Source organism: Nicotiana sylvestris, chromosome 2 (assembly GCF_000393655.2).
Source record: "Nicotiana sylvestris chromosome 2, ASM39365v2, whole genome shotgun sequence".
In the NCBI taxonomy this organism is placed as follows: Eukaryota; Viridiplantae; Streptophyta; class Magnoliopsida; order Solanales; family Solanaceae; genus Nicotiana; species Nicotiana sylvestris.
In genome coordinates, this window is record NC_091058.1 from 127,524,795 (window position 1) to 127,548,001 (window position 23,207).

At 36.9% G+C, this 23,207-nt stretch overlaps 1 protein-coding gene across 1 annotated transcript; it reads right to left on the minus strand.

The window, feature by feature from the left end:
- Nucleotides 1–7,413, minus strand: LOC104228758 (NAP1-related protein 2-like). Its single transcript, XM_009781286.2, has 10 exons — nt 7,078–7,413; nt 3,567–3,689; nt 3,415–3,465; nt 3,119–3,190; nt 2,873–2,986; nt 2,729–2,790; nt 2,352–2,412; nt 2,058–2,114; nt 1,922–1,966; nt 1–231 (listed from the first exon to the last, which is right to left on the minus strand). The coding sequence occupies exons 1-10, from the start codon at nt 7,195–7,197 to the stop codon at nt 196–198; spliced, it is 741 nt and encodes a 246-aa protein (XP_009779588.1). The 5' UTR covers nt 7,198–7,413; the 3' UTR covers nt 1–195.
- Nucleotides 7,414–23,207: the final 15,794 nt, after the last annotated feature.

Consider the following 23,207-nt stretch of genomic DNA (forward strand, 5'->3'; position numbering starts at 1 on the left):
GGCACGAAAACAGCTACCATATTCATCACAGATAAATCTAACAGAAGTTGGCTAGCTACAATATAGGTTTTTAAACTGTCTTATCATATGTCGAAGTTGCCTATGAGGCTGAGTATGCAACAACTGAAAATTATATTTGACACTGATATGAGCAAAGTTTGGAAGAAGGGATAAATAAAAGAGCTAACAAAGAGTTCAACAATCATCCTCATCTTCCTCATCATTGTCTCCCTGGTTGATAGGAATAAAAAATTAGTTGAAAAGCCCATTATATAAGATATTATAACCACCAAACTTCAACTGTCATAGCATTTTCAGATTAGAGCATACACAACAATAGCTGAAAAGCATAAAGCATTTAGGCAATTCATTTCAATCTCCTTAAGGTAATTCATTTTCAACCTCGGTTATGTAAATAACACCCTGCCCATAAGAAAAGTTGTGGACATGTTAGATGTAATTTTAGATTTAAATCACTAATTTAACTGTTGTCTGGATCATATAACTCCTTTCTGCAGTATGCATAGACGAGAAGCAATTCTATAGCAAACCTTCAGCACACCTAAAATCATAATTCATTTACCTATGGTTAGAGTAATGAGCTAGTTTTCTCTAAGGTCTTGTTTCCTCAGGATAAGTCAAACAAATAAACAACTAGGAATATCATATGCAATTCCTACCTTTGACTTCTGCTAAAGCTTTGACTAAATTTATTGTACTCCAAAAGGCTTGTCTCCCAATTTACCCCAACTCGCTTTCTTTAACAACTTTCTTGACGGTAAAAGATGAATATATGTGTTCGAGAAAAGTCAGTTTCTGTATCCTGGAGGCAAAGGCACTAAACTACCTCTAAAAGTGTAGATATCTCCCCCACTTCAGCAGAAAAAAGAATTGTACGTTACTTCCCCTAATCCCTCAACTTACCCTCTCATTATCTGTTGCCTAAGTCCCATCACCTTTTCAGACACGTGTAAATCCTCTTCTTTTTTTCATTCTAAGGCGATTCACACACTAACTATGATCATCGACATTCCCACGTTCCATCACTATTTCCGAAGAAATCCTAACAGAGTCAACTTCACCACCAATGCATCAGTTTCCATGTTACTCTATGACTAAGTTGCTCCGACACGGCAATTTAGGTGCCGCACCCGTGTTGACACGACACTAGTATGCGTGTGGGTATGGGATCCGTACCGGATCTGGTCAAACACTTTTCGATACTTTGACCACGACGGACGGAGAAATTTGAGACGAGATACAATTTGATTCCCCAAATTAGAACCAAAACTAGGGAAGAAAATAGTATGCCTTATCTAGGAAGTCAATCATTTACTTATCTACAACTTGAGAATAAAAAAAAAACTACACTTTACAAGCTATATGTAAGTATTCCTCAAAATTTCTCATAATTTAGAGATATTTTTATACTTTTTATTTTTTTGAATTATTTTTAGCTGGCTCCTCGCACCCGTATCCGTACTAGGATCCGTATCCCTGAATCTTAGAATTTACATCTCGAAGGATCTGGCCTCTAGATCCGCACCCGTGTCTGAGCAACTTAGCTTTATGAAACTTGTGTTATACTGACTGTAGCATCTTGAAAGGAAAAGGTTATGATTGGAGTTAAGACTTATAGTAGTAGTACCTAGGCTGATAAAATTCAAGGCAATAAAAATTCAGATCTAAAATTGCTAATCCATGACCTATGCACCATCTATTTAGTGAATAAAGGTTTCAAATTTTAACAAGGAACAGTGAGATAAGAATGCACCAAAGGACAGCAACAACATCATAGTACATTTAAACCCCCCAAAAAATCAGAAGATTTGATAGGCAAGTCAGAAAAGCTTCACAAAACTAGAAGGTCCAAATCAAGCAACTATAAAAAGGAAGGTAGTATAATCTCATCAATGTTTACCTCTTCATCGTCCTCGTCTCCATCGGATTCTTCTTCATCAGCTTCCTACAAACAAAGCACCAAGTTCTCTTAGCTTGAAGAAGAAAGAAGGCTGGGAATCACGTCACATAACCAAGAAAGGAAGGTAACATGTTACATTGTTAAAATATTTCAGTGGATTGGGCCATAAGTCGTCCTTAATTATCTCTCCCACCTGCAGTCACATGGAAACATATAAAATACCTGAAAGAAGCTGATCTTTTGGATAGACTTAAATTTGTTGCACTATATAATGTTTTAAGTCTCGGATAAGAAATTCGGAAAAATAACAAAAGATGAAATAATCTCAGCAATCGTTTACATATATTGCCATAATTAGGAACTCATCAAACGATGAGCAATAAGAATGCAACAAAGTAAATAGTCTCAAGCAGTCGAATATAGCAATTACCTCATCACTAAGCCCATCTGCAATATCTTTTAGCTGAGTTTCAGAAAACCAACTAAAAAAGCTGCATCCATCAGCATATGGTTATTGGTGATATGATATACAGTAAGAAAAAAATCTAAGATACTTTTCTCACCAGATCAGAAGTTGAACTACATGTTAACATCTTGGAAAATTTAACCAAGCAATGCATGGAACAAAAATCAGTAAATAAGAACTTCCTTAGTACACCTTTTTATTTCCCAACAATGCTTTCCTAAAAAAATCTTTGTAACTGCTTAGAGTCACTTTGTTCTCAAACATCAGGATCACACCTCAAAACGTGGAATTAGAATGCCAAGAAGGTCAGATAAATTCTCAGGAAAGTGAGTGACAACTACCTTTCCTCAGACGGTGGCCGCTTGTTTCCTTTCTTCTCAGGAGTTCCGCCATTAGCCGCACCCTTCAAATTGCAACTATTAATCATGTTTCCATGGAAGAGGGGTCGGTTCTAACATAACAAGTAACACAGGTATAGCCATTACCATGCCTTCCTTCCACTTAATAGCCGTACCAGTTACCGTCGTTGTTCCTTCATCTAGAAATGTATATGTCTTAACAAGTTTCGTATCTTCAAAGTAAGGATTTGGTTTGAATTTCTGAAGGTTGAAGAAAAAATAGAATGTCGGTCAGCAGCAACTTTATGCAAACTCTGTGAGAAGATGCGAGCTATTGATGCATATTTAATGCAACCTCCGGTAGAGGAGTGTTTTATAGACAAAAGAACTTACAAAAGTAAGGGAGTAACCGGATGTCACATCTTTGAAATCCTCCACGTCAAGAGAATCCAAGTACTTGAAGATCTAAATCAAAGGAAGAAGAGTGTCGCAATTACTAATTAAGCAGCTATTATAATATCAAGGAAAGAACATACCATCCTCACATGACATCTCAAAGAACAGCAACTTAACAACAGGCTCAGAACTAACGGAATATCACAAAATGAGGGACTAGATGACATCTAGGTCAACAATTAAGAGATTTAGTAAGTTTCTCAAACAAATTGGAGTAGAATTACATGTCAAACCTTCTGATCATCCTCATTCAAAAGCTCGCCAAGTGCAGGGTGACTTAAGAACTGCATAGACAAAATTAATTAACAGATAGAAAAGTTAGGTTGCTCGATTTTCCACCACATGAATGCTAACTGAAATCTGGAAAGAAATAGACTGGACTTACAGCAGTCAACCAAAAGTCAGGAATGGATTTGATGACCTCATTTCTTTTCTCATAAGCAGGCCTCCTTATCTCATTATACTTCCGTTCAATTTCTAATACCTCCTCACTAGCTTGTTCATTAACCTACACAGTGCCAATCAAAAATGGATGCTTATGAGCTATACATAAACTATTTGGAGCATTTACTAAACAAATTTGGATGCAGTTAATACTCAATTAATTAATAGGTACTTGAACCAGTTTTGTTGAGCCAATAACTCTTTTCTACTGCTTTGTTGAACAAACAAGGAAAGCAGATTCTCAAAGAATACATATGGATATAGAGCTAATAAGAACTGGATAAAACTATACTTTTGAGTCAGTTGACAGCAAATGATTTTGCTAATGCATATTCTTTACTGCTTTTTCATCCACCAAATGCATGTCATTGAAATATTAAAGCAGATTCACGAAACACGGGTTTAAAAACTAAAAATTTCGAAGCCACACTTAAAACTGACTGTTGATGAAAACCATTAGCTTTTTTCAAAAGCTCAGACCATGTCAACCAAGTACCAAAGAAAAGAAGAGAAATAAAGGAGGAAAGAACTTTGTATTTTGGTAACTCTCTAGGAGCCATTACCAATCTTGAATGATACTAATAGATTCTACAGCAATATAGACTTTATATTCTTTCTTGTAACAGGAAATCCGAAGCATAATCTTTTACATTAATTATTCATATCATACTCATGACTAAATAAGTAAAAGACATGTTGACAAGAAAAGGAAGATAAATAAATAAGAGAATAACCACCAGATTGGCTACAAACTTTTGAAAGTCAGTGTGATATCTGTCTACTAGTTGGCAGATCTGAAATATCAACTGGGCAGTGACTTCAAGAAAATCTTTGGAAAAAAACATTTTAACAAAATGATTAAAAAAAGGAAATGAACCTTGCAAAAGACATGGTACTATTGAGGTCTAGCCCAAACTTAACCATGGCAACATGATGGGGATTAAGATGTTAACCTTTTACCTATAGCAAAAAAGTTGTTACCCGGAGCCATTTAAAGGGAACAGCCTTGGTGGTTTACTTTGGTGTATAAGAGTGTGCCAGCTAGGCCATCTTTATCGACACGGCGATACATTGCAATGACCCATAAAGCATAAAATCAGTACTTGCCAAAAAAAGATGTGTATATGTACTCCCAGATTGAGCATATGTCAGTAAGTCATTAACATGAGATTTAGGTATTTCTAGAACAGCTTTTTTGTTGAAAGGTTAGGACCAAGAAGCACAGACAAATGCTGGAAATATAACACAAAATAATACTCCTTCTATTCAATTTATGAGGTGTAGTTTGATTGAGCATGGATTTTAAAGAGAAAAAAGGACTTTTGGAACTTGTGGATTTAAACATGTCATGAGTTTTTTGTAGCTGTAGAAGCATGTCATTAAGGTAATTATATGGCAAGGTTCAATTTTTTTCCAAATACAGAAAGGTGTCTATCTTTTTGGAGGACTAATAAGGAAATAGTGCCACATATAATAGAACGGAGTATAATGTCTACACTAAACATCTCAATTTGTAATTATATGCCCCAAAGTTGGGCACTTGTTAAATGGATAATAGAATAGGGCCGAGTCAAAGTCTGCTGATATTTCAGACATACCGAAACAGAATCCAAGTTATTTTCGTTCAAGACTAGTAAAGTTTAAAATTTGAGTTAGATACGGATACCCTGCTCTGTAAACAATTATGCCTCAATCAAAAATCCAATTTATTTCCCAAAAAGTATGTGGGCGTCTGTGTCCAATAGGAAAATGAGCATTCATCAGTGATTAACAATCACGTCCCCATGCTCTAATCAGGACTGATTGAGATAGAAAAGAGTCAGTTTAGCAATTTTTCATATAGCAATCCAAGTAGTTCACTACATGATTTATTACCATTATACGTCTTCCCGATTTTTCCGTCTAATTTTTTCCAAGCCCTTCGCCTTTCTTTTTTGAATCAGCAAGCATAGGTCATGACCCTTGAGCCGCCAGTCTCATAACAGTATTTGGCACAAAAAGATTGTTCCTTTACTTCCTAATCGTTCATGAGCCGGATTTGCTCGTTTTTCACACCTTTTATTTCGCTCGCCTGATTCCCTCCCCTCTTCCTAAAAAGACGTTACTAACTATTTTCAATAAAGAAGGACGTCGTGTTTTATTGTGTGGTTCATCTGTCTCTGATTCAGCATTAATTGTTTATTTCAAAGCCACTTAATACTTCTTTATGGCTCATCCTTATGGTTTCGAAGACACTCTAAGACAAGTACATTGTAAATTAGAGGGATCCAGGGTTTCAGCAGATAAAGTTACCCTGCCACTTTGAATGTGGCTGCCAGTGGATTTAGTGAAAGATTGCAGATTAGCAAGCCACAACGAATAATAGCTGACAGATTTCTATGAGAGGAGGGAATTATGGTTCATGGAAGAGGAGACAAAGGAAATTTGGGGAAGGAATAGAAGAAGGCGACAGAAATTGATGTGAAATATACACATAGAGAATCAGAAAGTGCTAGAATTTCACATTGGTTGAGTGTATGCGATGTAGTCTCTTTATATGGTCTAGGACAACATTCACCTCACGAGCTAACTTTTGGGGTTGAGTTAGGCGCAAGGTCCATTTTCCTAACCGATAGTACCCCATAACAAGCTTCTGACAATTTATTGTAATCCTATTTATACGACCACCACCAATAGTGACACGTCATTATAAAATAAGGAGTGCTAGCTGCAGAGATGAGGCGCCTTAGTTTTTCCGAAAAGGTACTCTTTTGAAGGTGAAGTATATCAAAAGCAAGCAATTTCGAAAGGCTGCCATTTGGTTACAACATCACAACTCAAAGGATCCACAACTAAGCCCCGACCCCTCTTTTGTTCCATTCGGTCCATCACTATACGATAAGAAGTTACAAGTATACTACTCCTAGCAAAAGAATTCACAACTTGGCTTCGCGTCCCTTTGTCATTTACGGTGTTAAGAAAATCCAAACGGATAATTAACCAAATAATCATTTCCAATTACAGAGGAACTTAACAAATACAACAAGTTTTAGAATTTTTCCTTCTTTACACTTAAAGCAGTCTACCCACTCTACATTTTCTCGAACAACATCTTAGCTTATCGTAAATTCCAAAAACAAAAGAATGATCCTAATACAGCATACCACGGGAATGGAAAAAGTAATAAAAGAAAGAGAATGGCAACAATCAGTCAAATCAAGAGTCCAATTTGCTCTGTTTGGGCACAAAGCTAACAAAAAAAAGTCTTTGCTTACTCTTGAACAAGTGAATCAGCAACAACAAAAAAATAACAACCCCCATAATGCAGAAGCATACATAAAAGCAGTAACAATTCAAAACACAAGGCCTAAAAAAAAATTTTACTCAACTAAATTCCACAATCAAGGAGACAAGGACTCATAGGAAAGCTCAGAAAAAATAACATGCATTATATAAAGAGTTAAGAATTAAACCTTTTCAAGCTCATCTTGAACTTCCTGAAGCTTCTCGATGGAGAGAACAAGCTCAGTGTCAATTTGATCGGCGTTTTCCTCCACACTTGTCTTTGATTTCTTCGCCTGGTCAGCCACCATTTTCAGCAACCCTAGAGCTGGTCCTTCTAAAACCCTAATCTAAGGCTGCCAAGATGAAGAAGAATGGACAACGATTTTCTGATGTTTGTGTATTTGCACACTATATACGATGATTTTTTCTAAGTTCTCTTTGGTCTTATAACATTCTCTATCATCCTCGTATGTTTAAGTTCACTGTTCTCCTGTTAGATGTGTCTGTCTGCCACGTCATAACACTTTCAACTAGAGACACTTTTCCTAAACTATAAAGAATTTTATTATACTGTAAATAATAAACAATAATTTTATTGTTATAAAATAAAAACTGTAAAGTAAAGACAAGTACAGAGAAACTGATATATTATTCGAATTCAAACTCAATCTCTTCTATTTATAGAAGAAAGGAAGTTGCTGTGTAAGCTGCTACGCAAGTTGTTGTGTAAGCTGCTATTACAAACTGCTATGTAAGCTGCTATTACAAACTGCTGTATAAGCTGCTACGCAAGCTGCTGTGTAAGGTGCTACTGTACCAGATATGGATAATCTTCTACTGAGAGCAATGTTTATCCATAATGAAGTACTGAATGGATAAGCTTATTATACCCGGTATGAATAATCTTCTACCTAGGGTAATGTTTATCCATAACCGGGTACCGAAGTGATAAGCTTCTTCAGGAAGCTTATTTCCAATAGAGTACTAAATAGATAAACATATTTACGATGGAGTCTCATATGGATAAGCTTCTTCAGGAAGATTATTTACAACGGAGTACTAAATGAACATCCATAATATAATATATTTATAACACTCCCCCTTGGATGTTTATTAAAAGATAATGTGCCTCATTAAAACCTTACTAGGAAAAACCACGTGGGAAAAAATCCCAGTGAAGGAAAAAGAGTACACATATTTAGTAAGACGCATTGCTAGGTGACTCATTAAAAACCTTACAAGGAAAACCCCATGGGAAAAAATCTTAGTAACGGAAAAAGAGTGCATCGCGTATTTTACTCCCCCTGATGAAAACCTTGTTTCAAATATTTGAGTCTCCGCATTCCAATCTTGTATACCATCTTCTCAAAAGTTGAAGTTGGCAAAGATTTAGTGAATAAATCTGCTGGATTATCACTTGAACGGATTTGTTGCACATCAATGTCACCACTTTTCTGAAGATCGTGTGTGTAGAATAATTTTGGTGAAATGTGCTTCGTTCTATCTCCTTTTATAAATCCTCCCTTCAATTGGGCTATGCATGCAGCATTGTCTTCGTATAAAATTGTGGGTCTTTTCTCACATTCCAAACCACATTTTTCTCGAATAAAATGAATTATTGATCTCAACCATACGCATTCCCTACTTGCTTCATGAATAGCTATTATCTCAGCGTGATTTGAAGAAGTAGCAACAATAGATTGCTTTGTGGAGCGCCATGATATGACAGTACCTCTATATGTAAATACGTAGCTGGTTTGAGATCGAGCTTTATGGGGATCAGATAAATAACCTCCATCTGCATAACCAACAAGGTCTACACTATCTTTGTTAGCATAAAACAAACCCATATCAAGAGTTCCCTTTAAATATCGCAATATATGCTTAATCCCGTTCCAATGTCTCCGTGTAGGAGAAGAACTATATCTTGCTAGTAAATTAACAGAAAATGCTATGTCAGGCCTTGTAGCATTAGCAAGATACATTAGTGCACCAATTGCACTGAGATAGGGTACTTCGGGACCAAGGAGTTCCTCGTCCTCTTCTGGAGGTCGGAACAAATCCTTATTCACTTCAAGTGATCGAACAACCATTGGTGTACTCAATGGGTGCGCTTTGTCCATGTAAAAGCGTTTTAAGACCCTTTCTGTATAGGCAGATTGATGGATAAAGATCCCGTCTGCTAAATGTTCAATTTGCAGACCAAGACAAAGTTTTGTCTTTCCAAGATCTTTCATCTCAAATTCTTTCTTAAGATATTCAATTGCCTTTTGGCATCAACATAAACAGCAAGTATAACAAATTCTGATGCCATTTTCTTTATAAAAATACATGGACAAATAACATCATTTATGTAACCTTCTTTCAGCAAATATTCACTAAGGCGATTATACCACATGCGCCCAGATTGCTTTAAACCGTACAAAGATCTTTGTAATCTGATTGAATACATTTCCTGAGATTTTGCTTCAGGCATTTTAAATCCTTCAGGGATTTTCATATAAATTTCATTATCAAGTGAACCGTACAGATAAGCTGTAACTACATCCATTAGATGTATTTCAAGCTTTTCATGTAGTGCTAAACTGATGAGATATCGAAATGTTATGGCATCCATAACAGGTGAATATGTTTCATCAAAATCGACTCCAGGTCGTTGTGAGAATCCTTGTGCAACAAGGCGAGCTTTGTATCTTTCAACTTCATTTTTATCATTCCTTTTTCGCACAAAAACCCATTTATGACCAACTGGTTTTATACCAGCAGGTGTTTGGACTACTGGTCCAAAGACCTCTCTTTTAGCAAGTGACTTCAATTCCGATTGAATTGCCTCTTGCCATTTTGGCCAATCAGATCTTTGTCGACATTCTTCGACAGATCGAGGTTCAAGATCCTCACTATCTTGCATAATATTAAGTGCAACATTATATGCAAAAATATTATCCACCACTATTTCAAATCGATTTAAATTAATCCCATCACCGTTCGAACTTATTAAAAGTTCCTCACTCACATGAGCTTCAGGTTCATTGATTTCTTCAGGAATCTCAGAACTAATCAGATTTTGGGTCTCTTCAGGGGATCCCTTCATAGTATCGTTTTGATCATTTGTCGATTTTCTTTTTCGAGGATTTCGATCCTTAGAACCCAAAGGCCTACCACGCTTCAGGCGTGCTTTAGGTTCACTAGCTCTCATGCTAGTAGATGGTCCTACTGGGACATCAATTCGGATAGGCACATTCTCTGCTGGGATATGTGACTTAGTTATCCTTTTCAAATCAGTAAATGCATCTGGCATTTGATTTGCTATATTCTGTAAATGGATGATCTTCTGGACCTCCTGATTACATATAGGGGTACGACGATCAAAGTGAGATAATGATGAAATTTTCCACACAATTTCTCTTTTGATTTCCTTTTTCTCTTCCCCTAATTGTGGAAAATTTGTTTCATCAAACCGACAATCTGCAAATCGAGCAGTAAATAAATCTCCTGTTAATGGTTCAAGATAGCTAATAATAGAGGGTGATTCAAACCCAACATATATTCATATCCTTCTTTATGGTCCCATCTTACTACGTTGTGGTGGTGCTACTGGCACATATACAGCACATCTGAAAATTCGTAGATGGGCAATATTTGGTTCATGACCAAAAACTAATTGTGACGGAGAATATTTATTATAATGTGTCGGTCTGAGACGGATAAGTGATGTTGCATGCAAGATAGCATGACCCTAAGCAGTAGTGGGCAATTTTGTTTTCATAAGTAGTGGTCTTGCTATCAATTGCAGGCGTTTAATAAATGAGTACAAGGCCATTTTGAGTATGAACATAAGCTACAAGATGTTCAACTTTTATCCCAACGGATAGACAATAATCATCAAAAGCTTGAGATGAGAATTCTCCAGCATTATCAAGGCGAATAGCCTTTATAGGATAATCTGGGAATTGTGCCCTTAATCGAATTATTTGGGCTAATAGCTTTGCAAACGCCAGGTTGCGAGATGATAGTAGGCACACATGAGACTATCTTGAAGATGCATCTATTAGGACCATAAAATATCTAAACAACCCACTTGGTGGGTGAATAGGTCCACATATATCCCCATGTATACGCTCTAAAAAGGTAGGGGATTCAATACCAACCTTCATTGGTGATGGTCTAGTGATCATTTTTCCTTGATAACAAGCATCACAAGAAAATTCGTCATTTGTAAGAATCTTCAAGTTCTTTAATGGATGCCCACTCGAATTTTCAGTAATTCGTCTCATCATTATTGATCCGGGATGGCCCAAACGGCCATGCCAAAGCACAAAAGTATTTGAATCCGTAAACTTCTGGTTTACGATAGAGTGTGCTTCAATTGTACTAATTTTTGAATAGTATAAGCCAGAAGATAAAGTTGGTAACTTTTCTACAATGCATTTCTGGCCAGAAATATTCTTTGTAATACAAAGATATTCCCTGTTCATTTCATCTATTGTCTCTACATGATACCCATTTCGGCGGATATCTATAAAACTCAACAAGTTTCTTCGGGACTTGGAGGAGAACAATGCATTGTCTATAATAAGTTTTGTTCCCTTAGACAGAAATATTATGGCTCTTCCGGAGCCTTCAATCAAACTTATATTACCAGAAATTGTTGAAACATTTGCTTTTTCCTTATGCAAATAAGAAAAGTATTTCTGATCGTTGAATATGGCATGAGTTGTTCCACTATCAATAACACAAATATCTTCATGATTTGTCTTTGATCCAAACATAATTTGAGGGTTATCCATATTCTTCAAAATAACATAAATAAAATATATTATAGTAAACATCATTATCAAAGCATAACTTTTATTTATGTACAACAATTACATAACCATACTATCTATTACAAACAACAAAAATTAAAATATTTACATTTCTACAGATTCACTACCGATTACATGACTTGTTTCTCCTTCTGGGAGTGCAAAGTAATCAGCTACATCCAAATGCATGAAGTCTAAATTATCTTCAGAAATAAAATTTGCTTCAGCATTTTTCTCTGTCTTCTTCAGGGAGGCTTGATAAAGCTCAACCAGGTGCTTTGGCGTACGACAAGTACGTGACCAGTGCCCTTTTCCTCCACATCTATAGCATGCATTTTCTGCATTTGGCGCTTGCACCGCTTCATGCTTTTGTTCCTTCCTTTTCCACTGCTGGTGGTGAGGAGGCTTCTTTGGTGCATTATTATTATAATGATTGGGGTTTCTTCCCCGACCATGGCCATGACTACGACTGGGGCCACGACCTCTTCCACGTTTAGCTTAGTGGAAGTTCGTCTCATTCACTTCAGGGAATGGACAAGAACAAATAGGTCGGCTTTCATGATTTTTCATTAATAGCCCATTATGTTGCTCTGCTATAAGAAGATGTGAGATAAGTTCAAAATACTTTTTAAATCCCATCTCTCGATATTGCTGCTGTAGGAGCATATTCGAGGCATGAAAAGTGGTGAAAGTTTTCTCCAACATATCATGATCAGTAATATTATCACCACATAATTTCAATTGGGAAATAATTCTGAACATAACAGAATTATACTCACTGATAGATTTAAAATCTTGTAGCCTTAGATGAGTCCAATCATAACGTGCCTGTGGAAGAACGACCATCTTCAGGTGGTCATATCTATCTTTCAAATTATTCCACAGTATGACTGGATCTTTAATAGTGAGATATTCCATTTTCAGGCCCTCATCAAGGTGATGGCGTAGGAATATCATTGCTTTGGCACGGTCTTGGTTTGATGCCTGATTTTTATCCTTGATGGTGTCTGCCAGACCCATCGCATCAAGATGAATTTCAGCATCAAGCACCCAAGACATGTAGCTTTTGCCCGATATATCCAGGGCTACAAATTCAAGTTTAGAAAGATTTGACATTATTTAGGAAAAGAAAGTTCTTACCTCTAATACTTTCAAAGTATTTGCTCGAGATGTCAGAGTCTCGTGCTGATAACGTGTTATAAAATAAAGACTGTAAAGTAAAGACAAGTATAAAGAGAAACTAATATTTTATTCGAATTCAAACTCATGTACATAATGAACTGAAATCTCTTCTATTTATAGAAGAAAGGAAACTGCTGTGTAAGCTGCTACGCAAGCTGCTACTACAAGCTGTTGTGTAAGCTGCTATTACAAGTTGCTGTGTAAGCTGCTGTGTAAGCTGCTGTGTAAGCTGCTACTGTACCAGATATGGCTAATCTTCTACTAAGAGCAATGTTTATCCATAACGGAGTACTGAATGGATAAGCTTATTATACCCGGTAGGAATAATCTTCTACCTAGGGTAATGTTTATCCATAACCGGGTACCGAAGTGATAAGCTTCTTCAGGAAGCTTATTTCCAATAGAGTACTAAATAGATAAACATATTTACGGTGGAGTCCCATATGGATAAGCTTCTTCAGGAAGATTATTTACAACGGAGTACTAAATGAACATCCATAATATAATATATTTATAACATTTATAAGTTTAGTAAGTATTTATGTTAGATTAGGGGTGATATGTGGGCCAGTCTAAATAGTCTCGGTCCTAGGCTGGTCCCTAAATAAACGGGCCTACCGGTCCCGGGCTAAACAGTCTTTTTGTAGGAACTGGCCTGAGACTGGTCCAATGAACTCATGGTCTTGGTATAAACAGGTCGGGACCGCGGGCTAAGTGGACTAAGTGGACTAAGTGGGCCCAAATGTTAAATTGATTTTTAAAAGAAAATTAAATAGAGATTAGAGACAAAAAGATGTTAAAAAAATATCTTAGGCAGTGCCTTGTAAATTTATTATAGAATTGTGACCTAAATTTTTTAATTCAAATTTAAAGACAAAATATTGTAAAAAGATATACAAAGCAATGCCTTCTAATTTTATTATAGCATTAAAAAAATATGGCAATATCTTTCTTAGTCTTCATCCTCCTATGGAATAAGCACAAAAAGTTGCTAATATCACCATTGAGAAGAAAAAGAAACTAATCATGATGTGCCAAAATATAAGTTACATAATACATACTAATTTTTGTTCATACAAGTTACATGGTATCTCTTACAAACTTCATAAATCCTTCAAGGTCCGGAGGAATTTCCATTGGTGATGGCAGAAAAATAGTTTGGTCATCGCCGCTTCCATTGTCGGGCGAAGCAGCATCCTCCGCAAGTTCCGCTAGTATTTTTTTTGTAAGCTTCGTCTTCCTCTGGTTGTGATTCAACAAGTCCAAAATTTCTTTTTTTCGAACGGATTCAATCTCTGAAAAGTACTGATTTTTCCAAGTTCTCCCTTGTAGATGCTCTATAATCACTGATTTGAAGTCTTGCATGACTGAAAGCGCTCTCCGATGCCACTATTGAAGCTTGAATAGTTAAAATGTCTCGGGCCATCCTTGAAAAACCCGAAAAGTATTTTTCTTTGTCCTTCCACCATTGCAAAAGATTAAAGGAGCCGTCGGATTCACTTCCTCAATTCTCTAAGACAAATAAACTTCAAACTCATTTAGTTGTGAAAATCATTACTGCCAGAACCTTGAGAACCCCTTGTGATGATCCAAAAGGTCATTACTTGTTTTAAAAATAAATTCTGCTTTTTGAGACCTTAAAAACCTCTTTCTGTCTTACCTCGATTTGCGTGCACAACCCGGGCACGTAGCCGTTAAGCCAATATGTAAAAATCTGTGAAAATGATGAATTTTGACTTTAAAATGAACTCGGTCAACATTTTGAATAAACGGATATAGACCCATGATTTGACGGTCCTGGAGGGTCCGTAGGAAAATATGGGACTTGGGCGTATGCTCGGAATCGAATTCCGAGGTCCCAAGCCCGAGAAATTGAATTTTTGAAAGAAATTATTTTGTTGAATTAATTATGAAGTATAGAAAAGAATTTATGTTTGAAACCATTGTTATCGGGCCCGTATTTTGGTTCCGGAGCCCGGTACAGGTCTTATATGTGATTTAAGATGAGTCTGTGAAATTTGGTAAGAAACGAACTTGAAATGACGTGAATCGGACCTTATTTGGGAAAATTAGAAAGTTTGATGTTCTTAAGAAATTTCATGATTTCGATGCTAAATTCATAGTTGTTGATGTTATTTTGGTGATTTGAATGCACGAGCAAGTCCGTATGATGTTTCTAGGTTGGTGTGCATATTTCGTTTGGAGCCCCGAGGGCTCGGGTGAGTTTTGGATAGGCTACGGAGTAGAATTGGTCTTGGGAAAATTGCAGATTTTCAGCTGGTCTGATCAGGTCTGCAGGCTTCGCAAATACGAAGCCTGGCTCGCAAATGGGACATATTTTCGCAAATGCGAAGAATGGACCTGGCAGCCTGAGTCGCAAATGCGACTGTTTTCTTGCAAATGCGATTTTGCATCTGTGAATGGTCTCTCGCAAATGCGATGATGACCAGAAAACTGAGTGGGTCGCAAATGCAAAAGTCACAATTTTCTGAATTGCGAACCCTGATCGCAATTGCAACATTAGAGGCCTGTAAGTTTACACTTAGACGCATTTTCAACCACTTTTCACATCTTCTCAAAACGTAAACTCTCTAGGGCGATTTTTCAAAGGCAACTTCTTCTCCAAATTAATTGTAAGTCATTTCTAACTAGATTTCTTTAATCCTTAATATCTTTTCACTTAATTTCAACTCAAAATCAATGATTTTCATGGGGAAATTGGGTGTTTTGTGTAGAACCTTAGTTTTTCAAATTTTGGGGATTTGGACCTCGATTTGAGGTCCGATTTCAAAATAAATTATATATTTGGGTTCGTGGGAGAATGGGTAATCGGATTTTGGTTCGAACCTTGAGTTTTGACCTTGTGGGCCCGGGGTCGATTTTTGACTTTTCGGGAAAAACTTTAGAAAATCTATTTTCATGCATTGAAATTGATTCATTTAGCATTTATTAATGTAATTAAGTAACTTGTGGCTAGATACGAGCGAATTAGTGGTGGAATCAAGGGGTGAAGCGATAGTTGAGACTTGAATTGTGTTCGTGGCATCAAGGTAAGTGTTTGGTCTAACCTTAGCTTGAGGGATTAGGAGTCGTGTCTTATTTGCTACATGTTAATCGTGGAGTACGACGTATAGGCATGGTGACGAGTATCTATACATCGGTGTCAAGCATGCCCGTAAGTCTTATATTGTACTTGTTATGACTCCGTTGAGGTTTATTGCGCTTCATATGAGGATTATCATAATTGTTCCCTTGTCGGGATGTTGTTATCATTATTGTTCTCTGATGGTAAGCAACCTCCACTTCCAACCAAGAGGTTGTGAGTTCGAGTCTCCCCAAGATCAAGGTGGGAAGTTCTTGGAGGGAAGGATGTCGGGGTTCTATTTGGAAATAGCCTCTCTACCCCAGGGTAGGGGTAAGGTCTGCGTACACAGTACCCTCCCTAGACCCCACTAAGTGGGATTATACTGAGTTGTTGTTGTTGTTGTTGTTGTTGTTGTCAGGATGTTATTGTCATATTATTGTTCCTTGCTGGGATATTTATTTTGATATTATTGTTCCCTTGCCGGGACCCTTTTATGATTGGTTTTGATAAAAGAAATGGGAGCGGGGTGCACGCCTACAACGGTAATATGTGAAATGGGAGCGAGTTGCTTGCCTGGAATGGTAATATGTGAAATGGGAGCGGGTTGCATGCCTGCAATGGTAATATGTGAAATGGGAGCGGGTTGCATACCTGCAACGGTAATATATGAAATGGGAGTGGGTTGCACGCCTGTAACAGTAATATGTGATGGGCCAAATCAATAAGCCTGGTCTCGTACAGAGTAACAGTCATAGAACCATGTTGGAGATGCTCAAACTGCTTCTGATAGATCTCTCTCTGAGTGATGGGAAGAAACTTCTCCAATAATAATAGAGAAAACTGATCCCAAGTCAACTTTCTAAATACTTGATTGGTAGCTGTTATTGTAGGCAAACTCTGCAAGAGGCAAAAACTTATCCCATGAACCCGTAAAATCCATAACACAGACATGTAGCATGTCTTCCAATATCTGAATGGTGCGCTCAGACTTTCCGTCCATCTAGGGATGGAGTGTTGTACTTAACTCAACTCGTGTACCTAACTCACGATGCACATCTCTCCAAAAATGCGATGTAAACTGCGTGCCTCGATCGGTGATAGTGGACACCGGCACACCATGAAGACAAATAATCTCATGGATATAGATCTAAGCGAGCTGCTCTGAAAAGTAGGTAGTCACAATCGGAATGAACTGGGTAGGCTTGGTCAGTCTATCCATAATAACCCAGACTGCGTTGAATTTCTACAAAGTCTATGGGGGCCCAACAACGAAATCCATGGTCATACGCTTCCACTTCCACTTGGGAATCTCAAGTCTCTGAAGCAAACTGCCCGGCCTCTGATGTTCGCACTTCACCTGCTGGCAGTTCAAACACCGAGCCACAAACTCTACTATATCTTTCTTCATTCTTATCCATTAATAGTGTTGACTTAAATCCTTTCTTTCTTCATTCTTATCCTTTAATAATGTTGACTCAAATCCTGATACATCTTAGAGGCACCCAGATAAATGGAGTATCGCGAACTATGAGCCTCCTCAAGAATTAACTCACGTAACCCATCCATATTGGGCACATAAAGCTGATCCTACATCTGCGACACCCCATCATCTCCAATAGAAACCTCCTTGGCATCACCGTGTTACACCGTATCCTTAAGGATGAGCAAATGGGGGTCATCATACTAACGCAATCTGATACACTCATACAAAGAAGACCAAGAAACCATGCAAGCAAGAACCTGGCTAGGCTCCAAAACATCTAGTCTCATGAACTGATTGGACAAATCCTGAACATCCAATGCTAACAGTCTCTCACCACTGGAATATATGCAAGTCTACACATACTCTCAGCCTTTTTACTCAAGGCACCGGCCACCACATAGGCCTTCCCAGAATGACACAAAATGGTAATATCATAGTCTTTCAATAGGTGTAACTACTTTCGCTGCTTCAAGTTTAGATCTTTTTACTTAAACGAGTATTGTAGACTCTGATGATCTGTGAATATATCACAAGACACTCCGTAGAGATAGTGCCTCCAAATATTAAATACATGAACAATGTCTTCCAACTCTAAATTATGAATATGATAGTTTTTCTCATGAGGCTTCACTTGACACGAAGCATAAGCGATCTCCTTACCTTCCTCCATCAGGACATACCCGATGCTAATTCGCGAAGCATCACAATTGACACGACCCTAGTTTTCCGCCCTAGGATATTGTGATGGCACCTAGTCTTTAAGACTAGGTAAGCCTAACATGTATAGAAAAATATCGGAAATAAAAATGGAACCTCAACTTTAAACCATCAAACTATCATAATAAATCTCAACAACACAATTGAATAATAACTCCCCAAAATTTGGTGGAACTAAGTTATAAGCTCTACAAAATGTTCTAAAACTCTACTACAACACTGCTTGATAAAGGAAATAACAGTAGTGAGAAGATAACGAAATATGACTTCGAGGCCTACAGACTTCGAGCAGGTATACCTTGAAGTCTCCGAAAATCAGCTAACTAATCAATCACTAGTGTCCAGTAAGGGAAGAATATCTGGATCTGTATAAAAGATGTATAAAAGTGTTGTATGAGTACACCACAATGGTACCCAGTAAGTATGAAATCTAACCTTGGTAGAATAGTGACGAGGCCATGCCAAGAAACCTACTAGGACATGATAAACAGAACAAAAAAATATAACAATGAGAAGTAATGGGAAGCGGAGAAATGAATGATAACAAAGCAGTTTAGTAACATAAGTTAATGAAATAAATTTTAAGCAAAGAGACAACAATAAGGAAACACATAATGAGAACCACAAATGACCAACTTCGGACAAAACTGGTAAGATAAGGAAGAATAAAAACTACAAGAATTGTTCAACCAATAAACCTTTTCAATATGAAGTTTACAACAAAAATCATAGCTGAGGTACCACATCGTTTTCACATTTCATAATTTCAATCATAATCTTTTCTTATAACACCGCGTGAACTTTTATATTTAGTTTTAAAAATCATTTTTTCCGAAATAGCTACACGTGTTTTAGCCCATCTTATCTTACTGCGTGGCTTCAATAAGTTTCCTTACTAGCAACATCAAGCCCACCTTATCTCACCCCATGCATCAACCCCTAGCCTTATACCACATCATGCACATCACTATCACAACACAATCACAACTAGCACCACAAGTGTCCATATTTCACAACTTGCCACAAAGTCAACAATACCAATGTTTCCAGAACAAATAGCCCATGACTGAATTACAATGTACACAAAATTTTTAACAATAACAAAATGAATGTGAATTTCTCAACAAGAAATATATCTCAACAATTGACAACTTCACCACAATGTGATAACTGCTTCCATAACTCCAGCACCAATAACTAATAATAAGATATTCCACAAAATAATCACTTCAAGCAAATAATTCAACAATTAAAGATATAACAAGACAATAAGAAAAATAATAGATTCAACTAAAACATATAAGAGCAAAATGGCAAGTAAGAAGTAGAACAAGTATTAAAAATGTCAATAAAGCATGTAAGGGTAGACTAACACATGTAAGAGTAGATTTTTTTAATAATAACCCGGCATATCAAAGAACCAGGAGCGTACAAAAAGTGGAGGGGGACATCAAGCCAAGAACCTCCGAATAATAGAAAAGTCTAGGTGATACATATAGTTGATCCCAAGCTTTAGCAGCTTTCCATGGTCTGCTACATGTATTCTAGTATCAAAAGTAAACATAAGGTCCCAACAACCAAATTTCTTATACAAAGTTCCTCTAGGCAGTTTATAAAACAAAAAAAGATCATGCTTTAAAAATAACTATGCATTGTAGAAGTTGCATTTAATAATCGTGTGCCTAAGAGTAGGCATTTGCATCTTGTCCACTCTGTAAGGTCCAATAGCATGTGTGGGCAATTCCATTCGACCAAAAAGAACCACATCTTGTATATCATGGTTCCATTTTGTAAGGACATCCGCTACTTGATTAGTTTCCATGAAACATTGTTGAAGCACATAATTTTGTTGTTGAAGGATCATTAAAGCCTCTATAATAGTATCCTCCAGTTTCCAAGGAGGTTTACCTTTTCTTTTTAACATGTCAATAAAAAGAAGAGAATCAAATTCCAGCACAATTCTATCATAGTCATTTGAATGATACCATCTTAATCCATATAATGTTGCAGAGGCTTCCACCATGATATTAGTTCCCCTTCCAATAGCATGAGCAAACGCCATTATTAGTTCTCTTCTATGGTCCCTCATAATACCACCAGAACTAGTTATACCATCATTTAGCCTACTACCATCAATATTAAGCTTCACCTATCCAAAGCTAGGCCTCTCCCATCTGACCTTAATACATTTTAATCTAGGCATTAAGGATAAAAATAAGGTACACAACCTGTACCATGTTACAGAGTTATCGAAAGGAACATTATGCTTGAAAATGACCCACTTTAAGTGATTAGAGACATTTAATTAGACTTTAGCAAAAGAAAGTTTAATACCTCCATACTTTGAAGCACATTTAGCTTTCCAAAGTTCCCAGCAAATTACTATAGGGATAATTCTTAAAATTACCTGATGAATCTTGTTTTTCGGCTTGCAATTCCACCATTTGCTGAGTAAAGTGATGAAAGGACTATCATCCCATCTGATAAGCAAAGGGCCACCAAATAGTTTCTAGATTCTCTCCGCTAGTTCTTCATTCACAAAAGTATGATGCCTAATATATGTTTGTGGTATTCTGCAACAGTGGCACATGGAGATAGGTTGTTGTCCAAATCTTGAGATTACATCGTGGAATGACATTTTTCTCTTCAACATCCTCTATGTGAGTAAAGACATTTTAAAAGGTAAAATATTATGCCAAACACCCTTCAAAGTTAATGATTCACCCCTGGATGGTCTAATGCATTGCCAAGCTGAAAAAATAGTGAAAAACCATTACTAGAAGGCATCCAAATAGCTAAGTCAGTCGCATTTGGATCCCCTAACTTAGTAGAGATAATGGGTTCATAGATGTATTCTAGCAACTGCTGAAGTTCTTCAAAGTGCAGAGATTTACCAATTCTAATTTGATTAATAGTTCTCATGTCACATGGTTCATCAAACTGCATAATATATGCTTAAAGGCCGATTCCGAGCCAATTATCCCACCGTGAGCTAATTTTTTCCCGTATTGCACTTCTGCAAGATGTATTGTTCTGTTTTGTCTCCGACCTAAAGCATCTTTTTCCAGCAATGTGATTGGTTCTACGATATTTTCTTCTTAACAAGATGGACTCTATTACAGTACTTTTCCCCAGAAAATCAGACCAAAGGGACTGAGTACTTCTGAACCTCCACCATCTCTTCATATCAATTGTTCGACATTAAGCTCCTAGTTCCCATGCCACCCTCCTCTTTAGGATAACACAAATTCTTCCAAGAACTCTAATGATATTTCTACTTTTCATCAGATGTACCCCAAAAAAATTAGTTAGATATCTTTCTATTTGATTTTAAAAAGTTTTTGGAGATCCCATAGCAACTAAAAGGTGTAAAAGTTGAGATTGAAGGACATATTTAATGATGACAACTCTTCCACCTATCGATAATAGTTTTCCTTGCCACCCTTTAGTCTTTCTTACTATTTTGATTATTGAGTCCACAAAGTAAGAAAGTCTCTTTTCCCACATAAAGAGGGCATCCCAAATAAGTAATAGGGAAATCAGAATATTTAAAACCTGCAGTGATCTTAATGTCTTGTATTTCTGCAAGTTCAGTTCCAGGTGCTACTAGAAATCATAATTTTCCCGCATTTACCATTTGCCCAGAGCATTCTTCATACTTCTTTATCTGTTGCATAATCATGTTTAAAGAAGCTTGACTGCCAGAGGAGAAGATTATAACATCACTAGCATAAGTAAAATGGGTGATTTGTGGCCCTCTTCTATGCATGTAGAAGACACCAGTTGGTTGAGTAACTTGGATAATACCTCGGCCCCAAGAATAAATAAGGTAGGTGATAGAGGGTCGCCTTGCTTTAAACCTCTTGTTGAATGAAAAAAACCTTCATGTTCCTATTAATCAAGATTGAGTACCAATTATTAGAAATAGATCTCCAAATCATATATATCCATATCTCTGAGAAATCAAACTTCCTCATAACTGAAAGCATGAAGTCCCAATCCACCCTATAATATACCTTAGCCATGTCTAATTTAAGCACTACATTAACCCCTTCTCTCATTATTGATGTTATGAATAATATTTTGAGCCAAAAGAATATTCTTCGTGATCAAACTACTAGAAACAAAACCACTTTGATTGCGTGAAATCAATTTCGGAAGGACAATTGCAAGTGTGTTAGCTATAAATTTAGATAATATCTTATTTGAGACAATACTAGACTAATAGGCCTCAACTCAGACAAAGATTCCGGATGATCAACCTTGAGCAAGAGAACCAAACAAAAGCTAGTATAATATTTGGTTAAATTAGCCCCATTAAAAAAGCACTGGACTAGTTCAATAAGGTCACCTCTTATAATTTCCCAGCAACTCTGATAGAAACCACCTCCAAAACCATCCAGACCTGGAGCACTATTTTTAACAATATTAAACACTACGATTTTTACCTCACCTTTCCCAGGAATATTACATAACCTGTCATTATCTTCTTGAGAAATACTGAGATGAATCCAATCAAGGTACTATAAACTATGTTGTTGCTCCTCTCTATAGAAGTTTGAGAAAAAATCAATGGCCCTATTAGCAACCTCCTGATCAGCTTGTATCCACTGACCACCATGAGTTAAGTAAGCCTTCTCCTTCTTTCATTTACTATAGCATGAAAATATTTACTATTCGAATCCCATTCTTCCAACCATTTAATGTTAGCTTTTTTGCTTGAGTAGATTCTCCTCAGCGTTAATCCATCTAGTGTACTGTGCTTGATTCATATGAAGCATAGTTCTATCCTCATCTTCATCACCATCTATGAACTGCAATTCTAGTTGTACCCTCTTATGTTCCCACTATTTGAGGTTCTGAAAAAACATCCCCAACATTTTCTCTAGACCAATTAGTTAGCTTTCTCACTACAAGTTTCATTTTTTGTTAAAATTTCCGTAGTACATTTCCTTCAATCTCAATGCGCCAGACTTGTTGTACAACATCAGAGAAAGAGGGCTGGTTAGCCCAAAAATTCAAAAACTTGAAGTACATAACAAAAGC